A 16,747-nucleotide genomic window follows, 5' to 3' on the forward strand; every position below is an offset into this window, starting at 1 on the left:
AATGTCGCATCACGCTTACTTTTTACGATTGCATCACAAGATTGTACTACAGTAATTTGACCCTTAGATCCGGTTGTTGAGATTTGTTAATAATTGTTTACGTTAATTATACTTACACAGAGTTGCCGCATGATTGAGCCTCTTTCGCGTAATCAGCCATCCAATAAAAATAATGACACCGCGCTTGCGTTTGAAAGTAGGTTAAGTACATTCGTGTAGCACAGCATAGAGTATGAGTAACATTTGAAAAAAAACTAAAAAAGTAATTAAGAATAATGAGTCCTTATTATTAAAACAGTTATGTGAGGAATGTATTACACAACCAGGAATGTTACGATTTGTTTATTCAACAAAAATGACGTCTGGAACTGAAGTAATCGATATTTGAACTGCGGCGAACGGTGTTGACAATGCTTGCCGATAGCGCAACCTTTATACTAACACACATTTTCTTTTTCAAAATTTCCCCAGTGATAGTCAAATGAAGACGACAACGCGTCAAGGGTAATAGGTTATTGAATCAACATTTTCTTATCGTCAGAACATGGAATGCTTGTTCAAACACAGCAGCATCCATCGTGTCATTTTTGTACAGTGAGAGATAACGCGTCAGGAATCACAACTAGATAAGCAAAATGAGCGTATAACCGCGTATATATAAATGATTTTCGGCTATGTGAAATGAAACACTGAACGCGTGCCAATAACAAAATATGCTCCGGAAGATGATGTACTTCTGCTCTATCGCTGTGTTGGTGATGCTTGCGGAACTGTCGAGCGTCAGCGGCCACGGCTACATTTGTGATCCTCCGGGCCGGTCTTCCATGTGGAGGAAGGAGTGCGGCGGATTTTCTACACCGACAAACGTCAACGACATGGGTCTCAACTGCGGAGGATTAGAGGTAATTTACACAACGGTTCAACATTTCTTGGCGTCAATTTTTAAATTAACAAAAGAAAAATTGCTGAAGGTCCAATTTAACGGAGTCAATCAAGGACGATGTGGCGAATGCGGCGACGAATGGAGTTTGCCGCGTCCGAGATCTAACGACGAAGGAGGCCTCTACGGTGCCGGAATTATCGGCAAAACTTACAAACAAGGAAGTGTAAGAATCAAATACAAATTCATTTTCAAAATCTGTTGGTTAAATAAAATTAAACACGTCTCTGATGAACTACTAGGTTATCAATACGACCGTGCTGTTGACAGCCAACCATTTCGGCTACTTCACATTCCGCCTCTGCCCGAAGACGTCCGCCCAAGAGCTTGTGACCCAAGAGTGTTTAGATCGGAATTTGCTGACGTTTTCAGACGGATCTACGAAATTCCCAATTCAAACGCAAGGTGTGTATTTCTACCCGAAGGTTCGATTGCCGGCGGGTTTGACTTGCAGCAACTGCGTTCTCCAGTGGCGTTACACAGCCGGTAAGTTATATCACAATAACCCTATTGACATATTTGTGGTTTAATATTACAACTGAGGATGACATTGGTTCCGTGCACGAATTTTTAGGCAACAATTGGGGAATTTGTGAGGATGGTAGTGGTGCTGTCGGCTGTGGCGATTATCAGGAGACGTTTGTCAATTGTGCCGACATCGCCATCGTTTAACTTCGCTCCAATAATGAAACTAGAAATCGAATCAATTGCAGATATTCCGACTCGACAATTATCCGAATTTACCTGACTGGAAATAATTAGATCGTTGAACAACTAGTGAAATTTCTAACATTCTATTTTGAGCTCAATTTTCATAAGATCGAATTGAACTAGTTATTGCGAATTATTCCAGATTTAATTCAAATACAATTCTTTAAGGGGAATATAAAGATGCCAAATTATGTAGACCACCTTTCTTTATATTAGCTTCAATATATTCCAATGCATATCAAATTTCTGTACATATAAAATATACTATACATCATGTCGGTGCCACTTTTAACCAAAAGCGTTTCTCGTCTATCTGTTATCTGTTGCTCAACATCAATTTACATCGCGCGCATATATTATAGATAGATAGACACGATGTGACCTTTTCAAATTTTCTTTTTGTAAACTCGACGTTGTTAATAAAGCGCTTGCGGAGATTGTGAAAGTGAGCTTTAAATCCTCCTGAAATTCACATGACCGCCGCCTGTTTAAATGGCAGTCGACATCGGAACAAGAATGTTGTACAAAGCTACAAACCGGTCCATATCAGATGTTTCAAACTTTTATTATAGTCTACAAGGCTATACTAAATGTCCCTTTTTTTTATACTGCCTATGTCGTAAGTTGTGTAATGGGACGGGGAAAAACCCCTAAAAGATACGAGTTGATATTATCATCAAGAAATAAAATCTCTATGCCGGTTAACATAAGGAAAATATCTGGAAAAGAGAGAATAGAAGACTGTACAATATGATGCATGCTTTAAGTCTTTGTGAATTATTGCGTAAATTCAAATTCGATTCGTTGTCAAGTGTGGTAGATGTACGAGCAATATTCCTGGTTGGTGGAAAACAAATTGGTTTCCGAGAATTTTGAGTGTTCACTCGAGCTTTTATTCGAAATAAATCGCAATGACTAGCTATATGGTGACCGAGTGCTGAGTCAGCTCACCAAATCGCAAGTGGTATGCCGCGTACTGTATGTTTACGATGCGATAAGGTAACGGGGTCTTTGTGTGTGCTTGAATTCACCAGCTGTAACTGTAGCCTACATCTATGTTGAATTGTATGTCTTTTATTGTCGACTTGATCGTTACAAATTGCTACACAAAGGAAACAATTCTTTTGGCCCTCGGTTATATAAGTACTAACACATACGGGCAGCAAAATACACGACAAACAAACAATCGCAAAATGCATCGTGAACAATAGCGACAAATCATAAGGTGAGGATATACAAATCAATGGGACAATACATGTTTATATTTAAATAAAAAGAGAAACTCTGTACAGACTATAATCTATTTATTTATTTATTTATTTAAAATATTCAAATAAAAGCAGTGACGAACGTGACGGACAACTCCGGCCAATTGATTTAATTGTTTGTTTTTTTGTTTTTTTTACTCCGGAGTGCGGTGACGCTATTTGAACTCGTATTTTTCATATCATTCAACACCTTATACAATGTGGCCAAATCTATACAGCACTGATCAAATAAAAAAATCATGACAATCGCGACGACTCTAAAAAAAAAATTTAGCGCCGACGGTCTCGCGATTCCTCGTGAAACGGCAGGGAACAGTGCGGGTAGAAAGCGGCGCAGTCGACGCCCTGCTCGCCGTGAGAAGCGGCTTGGACGAGCAAGGCCAACTTGGACTCATCCAACTGGACGCCCAGTTCTTCCTCTTCTTTGAACGACTCGATGGCCTTCTGCACCATCGGTGACCTGTTTATTCATCCCCAATAGAAAATTCAATTAAAAAACAAACAAACAAACAATTTTTCTTGTCATCCAGGAGATATTCTACCGTCACGAATTGAACCTAATCGAGTTGAATTCAAGTTTGTATACTAACCGATAAGCGGATTGACTCCATCGTGTGGCTGAAGAGAGCCAGGAGGACTGGGAGACGAGTTCGCAAACGGCCCTTTGCTGGCAATCGGTTTGCTTGAGAGAGCCCAGCCAGTAATCGGCCAGCTGGTTGATGGCCGTCTGTGTCAACGACTCTTCGTCTTCGTTGTTGCTGTAGCTGTCGGAGTAGCCCCGCGAATTCTGGCGCATTTTGATGACGGGCGTGGCCGATTTGTTGACCAGGTACCAAACGAGACCGGCCATAAGGGACAAAGTGCCCATGACGCCGTTCGGGTACGCAGAAGCGATCGACTGGGGTGCAAGTCCGTCGGCTACTTTGTCAATGTCGAACTGGTGTTTTTTATCCGGAATCTTAGTTACAAGCTGTTGGTAACCGGCTTGATCGAGAGGGGAAAAAAAAAAAACATAATCCGTTAATCGCTATAGTGGATTCTATAACTGGACTGACAAAGTCAACAGGGAAAAAAAATAACGTTGAGATTGTGTAACAAAATACGTGAGCTCAGAAACTGGGTTTTCAGTTTTCGCCATTGGCTCGTCGTATCTACCTTGTATAAGAAGCCAGCAATCTATCGATGGTTACAGCTATACTGTTAATGTTACTGGAACAGCAAACATTCCTATCGGAATCAACATTTCCTTATTTCCAATTCATTTGAGCTAATAAGGTTATACATCTCATTGTGTTCAATGTATATAACACGTTTGGCTATGCTATACCCTGCCGGTTATTTCTCGACTCCCAAGTCGTTATCCTGGTTCAATCGGCAATAAGGAAATGGAACGCGGTTGAACTTGGACTAAACGAGCGTCTAGTGGTCTGCCGAGTCCCAACCTCAATTCCACATTAGGTTTGCGATAGGTCATTAGCGTGATGTGAAATGGCGATCTTAATATCGCTTAATATCATACGCTATGTAGAAATCTAGCCTTTTAAAAAACATTAGAAACGACAATTAAACTATCGAACTCGGCCCCACCAAAATGTGTGTAGCCTTTATTGTCCAGCTCGACTAAACGAATGGTGGTTTTCACGGTCAAGCGGAAACAATATGGGCAATAATTATATAGCCACCGACTAGAGGTATTTATAACTAGGATGTAGTATAAGCGCTATAAAAATAAATAAGAAAGAGAGAGCTATATTCCTGTCCTACCCTTTTTTTTTCGACTTGGTATATACGAGGGCCTGTCAGAGGTACCGTAATTTCACGCAACATTTGCCGCATTAAACGCTGGACGGCTGCGAGTCTTTGGTGTCTGGCCAAAATGTCACGGCGGATAGACGAGTGCTGTATAATGTGTGGTGGTCATACCTGGATGAATGGGCCGCACTCCTTTGTTCTTCTTGCGCACAGGTTTCTTGCTGATGGGTTTGCGGGTCGGCCGCTCTTTTATCGGCTGCTGCTCGACGTGATGCTGCTGCTCGACGTGATGCTGCTGCTGCTGCTGCTGTTGCCAGGCGTCCAGAACGAACGGATACTGATCGGTGGGCAGTAGAATTCCGGAAGAAGAAGAAGCTGAAGACGATGGGCGATGGTAGCCGGTCATTGCGGGTCGATTGTAGACGGTGGAATATTCGTTGCCTTCCGAATCGATCATGTTCCACGACGTCTGGTACACCTTGTGCGGCTCCTCGGCCGGCTTGTGGTAGTACCTCTTGAGCTCCTGGGCAAAATAAGGCCCACTGGGAATTTGCTCGGCGGCGCTGTTGCGAGATGCCGGATCCGAGCGAGTGATGTGACGGCTGTAGTCGCTAAAGTCGTAATCCTCCGGATAAAACTGCCGCCACCCCGGAGCCATTGAATAGGATCGAACTGGCGCCGGATGGCGGGTCGTGATGAACGGATACTCAAAACCGTCCCGGTAGTCGCACGTTCCCTCGCTGACCAGCAACAAAAGCAACAGCCAAGGAAGTCGACGATAATCAAATGTCAGACTCATTTCTCGATTCCGAGTCCACTCATGGAACAATCAATGTGATGTGTTCAATAAATGATTGGCACTCTAAAAAATAGAAAAAAAATTAGAATTAATAGAATAAAACGATTGACAGTATTATTAGCCAGAATGCCATTATAACATATTATCATGTTTGTTTGTTTTTTTGTCATCAATGTTGTAAAACCGGTTTCGAGTTAATACGTATAAGAGAAAAACAAAATGAGAAAAAGCAACAGTACTACACGCAGCGTGTCCTATAAGTCAACGTATATAATTTCATCGGCTCACGGTATTAAACGCGGTTGCCAATGCATGTGAGAGAAAAAATCTACATGGCGTCGTCTTTTCTCCGATCTATAAAAATGTACCGTTGCTCTACAAGCGAGAAAAGCGACTGAGCGTCTTAGCATGTGGAGGCTCCCATCACTGTACAGCATGTATACGGTATATATGAGCGTCATGCATCAGTGATATCAAAAAGAAAAAGAAATAAGAAGAAACTATGCATTATACAACTGGCGAGCTGTAGCTAAAAGAATAGACCAGCAGAGAAAAAGGAACAACAAGACGGACGAGAGAGAGGATCGTCTGATGGTCTGAAACGCTGCAAGGAATTTTCGACGCTTCAAGGCTCACCCAACCGTTAAGAAGCATTTCGAAATCGACTGCCAAAAAACCCACTCACCTCATGTGACTTAAAGCAAACAAAACAACCCCAAAAATTGTAATAATTTCCTTTTCAAATTATTCTCTTGTCATTTCTTTCTCGAACGATCAACTGAAAGTGTTAATATTAATTACTTTCTTAGGGAAAGATAGGGACCAATACACAGTACACACTCTCCACCGGGGATGAGGCAAGCGTAACAAAGTATCGACTTTGTCCCGCTAGTAACATATGCAACCGATCCGGCGAAAGAGAAGAAAGAAAAGAAAACAAAAAAAGTCACATTATTTACGAATCAGAAAAGACGTACTACAACAGAGAATATGTGTTCACGCTTGCGCTTTTATTTTAGTTTTTTTCTTTCTTTTCTTATTATGTTCATACCTCTCGTCTCCCTGGATGGACAGTGAAACAGCAAGTCGCTATTGCCAGTCTCAAATAGACGAATGATGATTGAGCGGATGTGGCGTTATTGTTCACTGGAGCATTTCCACCGCACCACGGGAGAGTCCGGAACGCGCGGCTCTTCTCACGCACCTGTTTTTTCTGTTTTCTGTTTTTTTTTTTTTTTCAATGTCTGTGTGCGAAGATGATCACGTCAAAAACGATAAAAAAAACAAAGCAAAATGTACAGTCCGAAATGAGATAGAGCACGGCGTATGATGAATTTCAGAATGAGCGATGGATGTGTAAGCGAAAAAAGTGAGGTCCGCTCTTGAGCGGTAGGAAGACACTTGTCGACTGGAGAGAGAGAGAAGCCTTTGCTTATTTCCCCTTCATTCGTGCCTCTAAGCCATGCACACACCAGCCGCACCATCCCGCCAAGAGAGTCTGTTGGGCTGGAGGTAACAAGTGCACAAGACACAAGGACACGGCCCGAGCCACTGGCGAACCAACTGGAACCTCCTCCTTCTATAGCTCCGCACCGAGCGCTCTGGAAGCTTGAAAGCAAAAGAAAAAAACAAACGGCTCCCATCAGAGCTGTAGGCTCTCGTGTTATTATTACGACACGGCCAGCCCTTGGGGCCATTTTCCGCTTCCTTTTTCGTATTTGTTTGTTATTTTTTGTTTTGTTTTTTTGCTCTGCCAAATCCCTTTTTTCCAGTCGAGTTCCATATATATACGCGCTTCTTATGTTAAACGTTTGGGCTGTTACGCCCTTATCCACCATTGACACGCATCGATGAACGTTCTGTTTTATATTAGGGTCGCAAGAGTTCGTATACCCCATTGTTATGTATATTGTATAACCTCTCACTCTGTCTCGCCCTGTTAGCCAAACTGAATGCACTAAAGAAACTTCATAAAAATAAAGCCCCGACAATTTGGTGCTGTTGTTCGTCAAATAGTTAGGACTCTATGCATAATATCGTTACAGGCTGACAGAAAAGAAGAATATGTAAGACAATAAGGGAAGGTAAAAAAACAAAAAAATACTCGGCAAGGTAAGTGCACTCTCTCTCTGTGGGTATATAATAAGTAAGTGGCATCGCACGGAGACCAGCCGACTGTGTGTGTGTGTATGTAAGAGACTTTGATGGACGTAACGGAACTCTTTTTTTTTTTTCTTTTTCCTTTCTCAGTCATCTCAAGTTCTTAAATGGACATTTTGACTCACGCGTATAGAGTATTATACACAGCAAGAAATCATTTCTATTTAGAGCAAGTTGAATTTGTATGTCTAAACTGACGTACCTGTCACTTTTTTGTTATCGGAGAATGGGTTGCCAATGATAATGACATACAACTTGCTGGCGATATGATTGATGTTGCAAATCCTGTGTTAAGAATTTATTCTCCGATCTAAATTGTCTATTTGCGCCGGCCACAATAATATTGTTGAACGAAAACTTGTGTAAGAGGAGAATTGTGTTTTGTTAGACAATCACGATAAGTTGACAACACGGTAACACAACAAGCGATTGTATATGAAAGGGAGCCGAGTGTTTGGCTGGACGGCTGGATAAAGACTGCCAGTCCAGCTGGTTGGACGCGCTTGTGTGATGCAAAAATAGCGTTCCATCATGTGTAACCAGGAAAGAAAAAAAAAAAAACAGAAAAGAAAAGAAAAAACTGGAAATTAAAAACAAAAAAACAAAGGGAAAGAATTTGAAAAGGGAGAATGGGGAAAAGAATCAAACAACGATAATAATGTGCAATCATGCAAATCTTTTTCTTATCATTCCTTCCTCAAAGACACTCGTAAAGTCATCCGACAGCAGGTGCTGGAATCTCTTGATTCTCTTCGTCTGTATGCGAGACTCACAAAGATCCTATTACACGTCTGTCGTCAACTTCTATATGGTTGAATATAACTTGGAAACTGAATAGCTTCTCTAAACGATCCTAATGGGGATCTGTCACCATATTTTATTCAACTTGACTACACAATGTCTCTCTAAATACTCGTAATTTATATCTCCCGATCGAAATTTATGACTATAACAAAACCTAAAGACACAAGACCAAAAAAATTGTCATCGACGACGTGATTCATCCGAACCGGTTGAAATAATAATACATGCAATACCGTATATACACATACCACCACCGGAAAGCAGCTGGCGTTTTTCTTAGATTTCTAGATGGACTCTCGGTATGCGTGTGCTGTGTGTGGTTTCCTTCTTCTCATTCTCTCCCTCTCATCATAATATATTATACTCTCTCTCCGTTTGTGTATATTCTAACCAGTTTCTTTTTCTATATCGAATAAGTTGAACGAACTTCTTCCTGTCTGCATATCTGGACAATAGCTGTACATATGTATACTCAGCGAGAGTTTCAATACGGACACCGTAATAGTGTATACACATGTGTGTTGTATGCAGCATAAAGGTCTATAACGCCGCCCAATAGTCAATCACCACAAGGCCCAACCATATATTTAGACTACTGTCGAGTACAGTATTTAAATTTAATTTTCCCTTGGTTGGTTTTTTTTTCTTCTTCCAATTCTCAACCTATAATTTTTTTTGGTCCTGTTTTGTATAACATTTTGCTTTGACATTTAAAAAAATTAAATCCTAAATGAAATCAAGAGAATAAAGCAAAGCGAACAAGTGTAACAAACAAAACATTTCGGTGGAAAAGACGTCCGGGTTTCTTGGTACATATTTGATTCGCTATTTGATTATTATTATTATTTGAATGCATACAAATCCGCCCACGAATGCTAGAAAACGGCACAACTCACCCATATCCTCCGCGCCGTCTTCCTTACTCTGATATCGCGTTCTCCCGGATACTTTTGAATCCTTTTTTATTTCTTTGCCTTCCGTCCGTTTTCTCTGTTGTTCCGTCATCATCACCTCCTGTTGTTTGTTTGCTTCTAGTCAACTGAATGTATATGTGCTAGCAAATATTTTAACTGATGCAGTCGAGAGATAGAGAGAACACAGTTTCGGAAGGGCGTTGAACAAAAAATCCTTCGCTCTCGTCATTGTTTTTTTTTTACGATCGCAGACACCCGGATGGAAACAGAGACACGGTCACGTCAAATATGGGTCGGTGTGTCGGGATTTCAAAAGGACAAAACCGAAAACAAAACCAACCAAATAGCGCTTTGTCACACTCCGAATGCTGTGTTCCTTATTAAAACGGACACACGCGCTTAGCTTCAACATTTCAGTCTGGAACGTACCGGTACTATCAATTTTATATACACTGGAAAATATTTTTTTGGACAGACACCGCGACACTTGACGATCTTGACAAATAATTGGAAACATCAGTTGAATCGTACGACGAGGGTTATATTTCAAGCCCCTATTTTATGTTTTATGAAATATATAGCTACATTTTATTTTTTGAAAATCTTTTGAGGGGAACGGAGGAATGTAGGGCAAGCGGTAATGTTCCAGTTGGCGGGGCAGAATCGGTTTGGAAAATCGGAATTCGTACGACGGAATGCTATAGTATACGCACTTCACGGAGGGGGATAGACTTTTAGTTTTCGTTTCGGCTAACGGTAATCGATGGATTCGCTCGGGTAGAACACTATATAAGAATCCAAGAGGCCACATAGAGTTACAGAGAGGCACCCCCTGGAACAAAACCCCAAAAAAGCGCTTCAACCCAATGACACGGATCTGTTGAACCGATTACGCGATAAATTTTGAAAGAACTGTCGTAAAAATGTCCGCGTCTTGTCATCTAAAATCTCCATTATTACGATGGATACAGAATAAATCATTTACTTTTGGCTGATTCCGGTCACCGAGGACCCCGGCCGAAATTGTTTCCGTCGTGGAAAATCATTCCGTAATCATTTTGACTTGATTTTTGTTTTTTTTTGTTTGGCCAAATCAGTGAAACATTTGGGTTATTTTTTTCTTCTTTACAATAGGACTTTTGATTGGGCAGTTTCCTGTCATAACGCTGAACGACTTTACCAGCTGCCGGCCTGTCCTCGTGACTTACAGAATTTCGTTCCACATTTTTCTCGTTTATTTGTTCTCTGTGTGTCATTCGAACGAGAGAGAGGCAGAAATAGAATCAACCAGTGCCCTAAAAGGCTCGCAATTAAATAAGTTAATAATTGTAGACACAGATAAGCCCCGAATATATCCATCTGGCTTCTCTCTCTCGTCAACGGTCTGTTTTTCATGTAACAATTTAACGGCTCTTTTTTTTTCATCTCTTGAGACCTGGGCTTGTCCTTCTGTTTTGAAAACATCTGCTATAGGTGCTGTTGGGATGTAGAAACGAACCGAAAGAGATGATGAAGGAGCATCATCTGTCTTAGGAATAATATGCAATGTTTTCATTTCTAATTTATTAAAACATCGAAACGAAAAAAAAATATGCAAAGTGGCGATTTTATTATGCAGGAATTCCCTCCCATCGTCTAACGGTATACTCTTATCGCATATCCTTATTAGCTCGTTACGACTGCAATCGTAAAAACTGATCTGTGAACGCCGGTTAATAATTAGATTTTTCCCCAACAAAAAAAAATTATAATATTGACAATTATGTGCACAGTAAAGGAAGTGTATTTGTTATGTATCATGTCTTATCTCTCTTTATACAATGAAAGGTTCAAAAAAAAAAAGACAAACACTTGGTAAATTATTAGCGGGAGAGGTAGGGAAATGCCAGCAGCTTGACACTGGCGTTAGATTCCCGCTCTTTCCTGCAGGTGTGTGGTGTTAACAGGAAGGGAGGTTGAAACTTCCTTTTTTTTTTCTTCTTCTTGGTTGAATAAATAAAATGAACCCGAGGAGGAACAAACAATAACAGGAAGTTTTTGGGGGGCAAAGGCGGACACGGCGGGGACGTTTGTCTTGAAGGCATTTGGGAAGAAAAAACTAAAAATAATAATTAGCAGTTTGGTGCGCTGGCTGGTTAAATAGGAAACGAAACGTGCATTTGAAATGTGGAAAAATCATATGTCAATCAGCAAACGCAACATCAACAATTTAAATAATTAAAACAAATAAAAAAAATCTCCCGTTGGGGAAAATGCTAGACATAATTCCACATCGCGTGCTGCTGCTTCTGCTGTGTCTATACGTGTGTGTGTGTGATAGATATTGTTCTACACATGTATCAATTAAATCAGCGGCTAATCGTGATGGCCTTTCAGCTTCTTGAGGAATGTTTCTTTCACGCTGAAATCGCACGAATCGAACACGTCCTTGCATTCCTTGTCCTGCAGGGAACGCCCCTTGTCAGCGGCATCCTGGTAGTCGTCGATCATGTTCTTCAGCGCGTCCGGGATGTTCAACATGGACAGGTAGCGAGTGTATCTGCAGAATTAATCAATGGAATTCGTTACCCGTGGCTTATGCGCCTGCCAAAAAAAGCAGGAGGTTTAATACCCGAATGCGTTGACGATCTTGGAAGCGGCAGGTCCTAGAGCCTTTTCGTTCTGATGGATCTCGCAGAGGATTCGCTTCTGGCAACCGGTGTCGTGAACGTCCAACTTGCGCCACATCTCTTCCATCATGGAAATGTAGTCGAGGATCTTAAGACTGTCCCAGTCCATTGGGGCATCGCTCGATCTAATGTTGAATGTCAGTCAGGAAAAAGACCAAATAAATTTTTTTGAAATGTTGAACATTTGGCGCCAAATTTTAAAACAATTTAAAAAAATCAAATCAACTGTGATATCAGTGCTCGTGTGCATAATAATCAGGTCTAAAATGTGTTTTGCAAGAACCCGGACCTGGCGTAACCGTAATGGCTGCCGGAACCGGCGCCGAATCCACCGGTTCCGCCAGTGCCGTATGAGCTGTAGCCGCCGGATGAGCCACCGCCGTAACCTCCCGATCCGTAGCTGGTCTGACCCTTCATCATCAACTTGTTGGAGACGACGTGATAGATGAGGAATCCCAAAGCGGAGAGGAGAGCGGCCGTGCCCAGCAAGGCCAACAAGGCGCCGGTCGTATTCATGTTGAGCAAATTGCCGGCGCCCGTCGGCAAAAGGAGAAAGAGACGAGGATCGAGCGTTTGCTCTCCGCCCTCATCGTCGCTCTCTTCCAACGCCTGGCCACCGTCGTCAGAACTGTCGTCCTGCAACGACTCCCAGTCCTCGGCTCGACTCGACCGGACCAACAACGTCAGGAGGAAAAGAGCGGAGAACAGGATCCAATTTCGAGATGCCATCGTGCGGTTGCTGGGATTGGGTGGCTCAGTCGGCACTTAGGTTGAACGGTAAGGGGGTTTACTACAGTTAATGCTCGAATGTTGTGACTTTATGGCAACCACAAAACAAAATGGGAATCAAAAAGGACAAGATTTTTTTTAAAGTTGAGGAAATTTGATGAGCAAAATTTAGTTGGGGGGAAGAACGTTCGATCCAAGTGATAAATGAGATCTGATGTTGTTCGTCTATCCACCGGGCCTACTTATATATTCAAGGGGGTTGAACCGGAAGCTGGTAGACAAGGAAGGCTCGTCTTGTACGGGTTCTTCGCCTCGTCTGCTGCCGTTGAATCAAAAGGCAAGAAGAAAAAGAAACTAGATCACTGATCACAGCATCAGTCACGAGTAGAGTTGCGATTACACACCGATCTCTCAGCCGGACGACGTAGCGCGTCGAGTCGAATCTTTCTCATTATGCCAACTTTGAATAGGGCAGTGCCCCTTTTTTCATTATTTTTTTTTCTTCTCTTTACCCGAAAACAGTATCACCTTTCCGCTTGGTCAACGCGGCGGCTAATACCCCGTTTGAATTTGTCTCATTTTCTACCCTCTACACTTCAGTGTCTTTTTCAACGAAACGAGGCAAACCCAACAGATGTTGCCTTCTCTCATTCATCATCCTTTTAATGATTTCTGTAAATAGTGGAGAGGGTAATATTATTTTAAAAATCAACAACAACTATAGATCGGGTCCCCGGTCCAATTATTGATCAACTCTGATAAACAAATGACTTGGCCTAAATAGGTGAGGGACGACATCAATAATGAAGTATCGGCATTGAAAATGAACAGGTGATGGATGTACGAGAGTCAAAATTTAAATTAAGAAAGGATATTGTCTTTGAAAATCATAAATGACCGAGAAAAATTAGCGCTGAAAGAGAAAAGGAGTTCCGGCAGTAGAGACAACAGGGTCATCAGACTGCGCTCTCTGCATTATTTAAAGTTTTATTCTGATGCTTTTTTTTTTGCTACTGTGAGTAATTTTTTTTTTGTAAAGTTGTTCTTCATCAATGTCTAAATTTCACAATACCAAAAATTACTGTTATATCCCCCCCCATATTTTCAAGTCTAGTGGACAGCAGTAGAATTTTCATGAGATGCGCCAACTATTGTAAACAACATCCAGCTGTCTAGTGACGTTGGTATTCTTTTAAAATGAACTTTATTTTTAGATTTTTATTAGCCAATTCCAAGTCCAATTTGCCTTGTTCCTAATCTTCAAATTCGACAGGAAAATGTAATAAATTCAGATACCGTATAGTCCGTATTGGTCAACTTCCTCAATTGGCTTCCGTGTCGGAGGCAAAAGATAATGAATAGTAATATAAGTCGCATTCTTGGTGAACACACCCCCCTATAGCATAAACAACTAACACTAAAAATTCTTGTCAAATTATCACTTGAAATTTGGAATTTCTCAAGAAAAATTTGAAATGTCGTCAATTGCTATTCAAATGCCATCTGTTGTACAGTGCTGTGAATTCTTTGGCGTGCTGGTATAAATGCAAACTGGAACAATGCGTGCGGAACGAAAATAGAAACCAGTAACAGTTTCCGGAGAAACCGAGACTGGTCGGCCATCTACTGAGTGATTTTCTAGAGTGCGAAAGAGCGGAGCCGCAATCTTCCGAATTGCTCGTCAATCTTACCGGGCGACGGGTTGACTCTGATAGCCCAATTTCGAATACGGTTCGTAGACGTAGTGCTGCGCTTGTGGCTGGGTGTAGTACTGGTTTTGCTGGTAGCTTCCGGGCTGCTGGTTCAACCAAGGTGAAAAGATGCTGCCGCCGTTCTTTAATCCGTGATTGTTAAACACCAGCGAGAAAAGGACCACCGCGCCGATGACGACGGCCACGATGCCCACCGTCGTGACCAGCAGGGCGCCGCCGGAGCCGAGAGGAACCAGCGTGCTGTTCTGGTTGTTGAAATACAACCGTCCTTCATCGGAGTCGAAGCTGGGAATTTTCTCATCGACTTCATCGGCCCTGGTCATCGATAAGGCCAGAACGAATACGACCCAGACGGCCGCCCGTTTGATACGCAGTGATCCGCAAGACATGATTTAAAAACTAAATTCGATTCACCTGCATTGGTTTCAAGCACAAGAGATTCATTATTCATCTTCTTTCTTTTCAGTTAGTGGACACTAAAACGATTGATGCAAAAGGCGTCTGTGGGATAATCAGTGAGGTCAGATGTTGCGTGCTTGGCAAGTAGCTTTAGTGCTAAGTGTTCGTCCCGTTATAGGCCAATATGTGCAGTAGCTTTGGTGATCTTACATTCTTAGAGATCATTGGCGTTAAGCAGTCAACGATTGTACAATTAACTTTGCGTCTGTTGATTAGCGTCGAGACAACAGTAATTATCTGGGAAGAAAAAAAGGTCCTAAAAAATTAAAATGCACGGGTTTAGGACCGAGCAGATTCCACCCGTGACGAAAGATACGTAGTACGTTCCGAAATAAAAAGGCCAGCTGAGCAGGTGGCTCGGTCATAGGTAAAAATGTGGTTGGGAAAAAAAATGTTGAAAAATATTGAAATTACCTATATACCCTCAAACCTAGTCAAGTTCTTTCCTAGAGAAAATGAGCCATTAAAAGTCTAACGGTTGATTCACTGCATATATAAACTAGAAATATGAAATGACGCTGATATCGTTTGTCTATAATTTTCTTTCGGTATGCGGTAGGTCGACGTACTCGTCTAGTCACTTCCTTCCGAAGTGCCACCTGTTGGTACCGTCTCGTTGGCACACAAGTTGGCGGCTGATAACCTTACCTGACGGATCGGTGGAGATGATCGAGCCAGTCCAAGCGTTCCATCCGCGTCAAGTAATAGAGATCGGCCCGTTTGCGAGCGGCCGCAGCGAAGGCGATGATGAGGGAGGCGGCGATGATGGCCAGGATGAGTAGGACACCGCAGTAGATAACAACCGAGTTCAAATTTGTACCCTCGTACAGGCTAATAATCAGTCCTCTGGCTGTTTCTCCAGTTTTGCGAGCAGCCGTCGCCAAAAGAGTTGGCATTTCGTGAAACATTTTCTTTTCGTTCGTTTGTTTGATTTTAGTTGTCGAACTATTCGCAACGGAGTAATTTAATTTGAACGCACTTTGACCATGTACACTGTCAACTGTGGATGCAATCGTCTTTGGTGCGGAATTTGATTTACGATTTTAGAAGAGAGGTGCTTTGCAGAAAGTGCAAAAAATTCTGTGATTGCTGTCTAATTGGTTAGATAGGAAGGGATCAACGAAATTCTTGCGGAGTTAGCAAATAAATAATTAGCCGATCAATTAAGTATTGAACAAAATTAGTAATGAATCATCTGTTTCGAAAAATTACTCAACTCTTGCTTTAGTATGCAAATTTCAACAAATTGGGAAACGACTAGCCACGCAAAGTGGAATACAAAAATGAATTATGAAAGTAACTACCATTTGTAATCTGAAAAATTTAAGATTTTTCATCAAAAGATAAAAGATAGCTTGCCAAAAATATCTACGGAATTCAAATTGAACGAGCAACAGGGAATTTCAGTTAAGCAGACGCTATTTAAAAAAACTATCGGGTATAAATACTTTAACGGCGACTTGAAAATCCAACTTAACTCTGAAGGAAACAGAAGGACAGTGTTGCTGAATGAAGGCAAGCGATATACTGCAAGCGTGCGGATTATTAGTCGCAGCTTTTGTCTTTTGGCTTCTTGTTCCGACTCTCTTTCGGAGAAACATGCACTTACACGAAGTTGACGGCTGGGGCTCTAGGAAGGCCGAAACACCTGTCGTCGCAGACTACTAGTTTGTAGACGATATAAGGACCTCCTGCTCGCAAAGTTACGAAAACGCTCCTAACCGCTGGTTAAATCGGTGATGCAACGGCTCCGCCTTCTTCACCAAAAACACAAATCAAGACTTTGCAGCTCAAGTTCAAGTTGAAGAGGAGCTGATGAAGACAAGACTG

General features: G+C 41.8%; 3 protein-coding genes across 6 annotated transcripts; 1 reads left to right on the top strand and 2 right to left on the bottom strand.

The window, feature by feature from the left end:
- The first annotated feature begins 672 nt into the window (after positions 1-672).
- LOC124321295 lies at positions 673-1,949 on the top strand. Its single transcript, XM_046784217.1, has 4 exons — positions 673-902; positions 972-1,106; positions 1,183-1,426; positions 1,515-1,949. The coding sequence occupies exons 1-4, from the start codon at positions 714-716 to the stop codon at positions 1,610-1,612; spliced, it is 666 nt and encodes a 221-aa protein (XP_046640173.1). The 5' UTR covers positions 673-713; the 3' UTR covers positions 1,613-1,949.
- Positions 1,950-2,945: 996 nt separating this feature from the next.
- Positions 2,946-8,121, bottom strand: LOC124321294. Of its 3 annotated transcripts, none has more exons than XM_046784215.1 (5): positions 7,833-8,121; positions 6,522-6,690; positions 4,843-5,533; positions 3,510-3,903; positions 2,946-3,379 (listed from the first exon to the last, which is right to left on the bottom strand). In XM_046784215.1, exons 3-5 carry the CDS (start codon positions 5,468-5,470, stop codon positions 3,190-3,192), a joined length of 1,212 nt encoding a protein of 403 aa, XP_046640171.1. In that variant the 5' UTR covers positions 5,471-5,533; positions 6,522-6,690; positions 7,833-8,121; the 3' UTR covers positions 2,946-3,189. The 3 variants fall into 3 exon arrangements, with proteins under 3 accessions (XP_046640171.1, XP_046640170.1, XP_046640172.1); XM_046784214.1 differs by having other exon boundaries at positions 6,522-6,714; XM_046784216.1 differs by lacking the exon at positions 6,522-6,690.
- Positions 8,122-11,113: 2,992 nt separating this feature from the next.
- On the bottom strand, positions 11,114-16,747 carry LOC124326688. 2 transcript variants are annotated; one of them, XM_046785591.1, is made up of 4 exons: positions 16,527-16,747; positions 14,438-14,872; positions 11,960-12,142; positions 11,114-11,887 (listed from the first exon to the last, which is right to left on the bottom strand). In XM_046785591.1, the coding sequence occupies exons 2-4, from the start codon at positions 14,845-14,847 to the stop codon at positions 11,704-11,706; spliced, it is 777 nt and encodes a 258-aa protein (XP_046641547.1). In that variant the 5' UTR covers positions 14,848-14,872; positions 16,527-16,747; the 3' UTR covers positions 11,114-11,703. The 2 variants fall into 2 exon arrangements, with proteins under 2 accessions (XP_046641547.1, XP_046641546.1); XM_046785590.1 differs by lacking the exons at positions 14,438-14,872; positions 16,527-16,747 and adding an exon at positions 12,307-12,981.

This window comes from Daphnia pulicaria, chromosome 1 (assembly GCF_021234035.1).
Source record: "Daphnia pulicaria isolate SC F1-1A chromosome 1, SC_F0-13Bv2, whole genome shotgun sequence".
Taxonomy (NCBI): Eukaryota; Metazoa; Arthropoda; class Branchiopoda; order Diplostraca; family Daphniidae; genus Daphnia; species Daphnia pulicaria.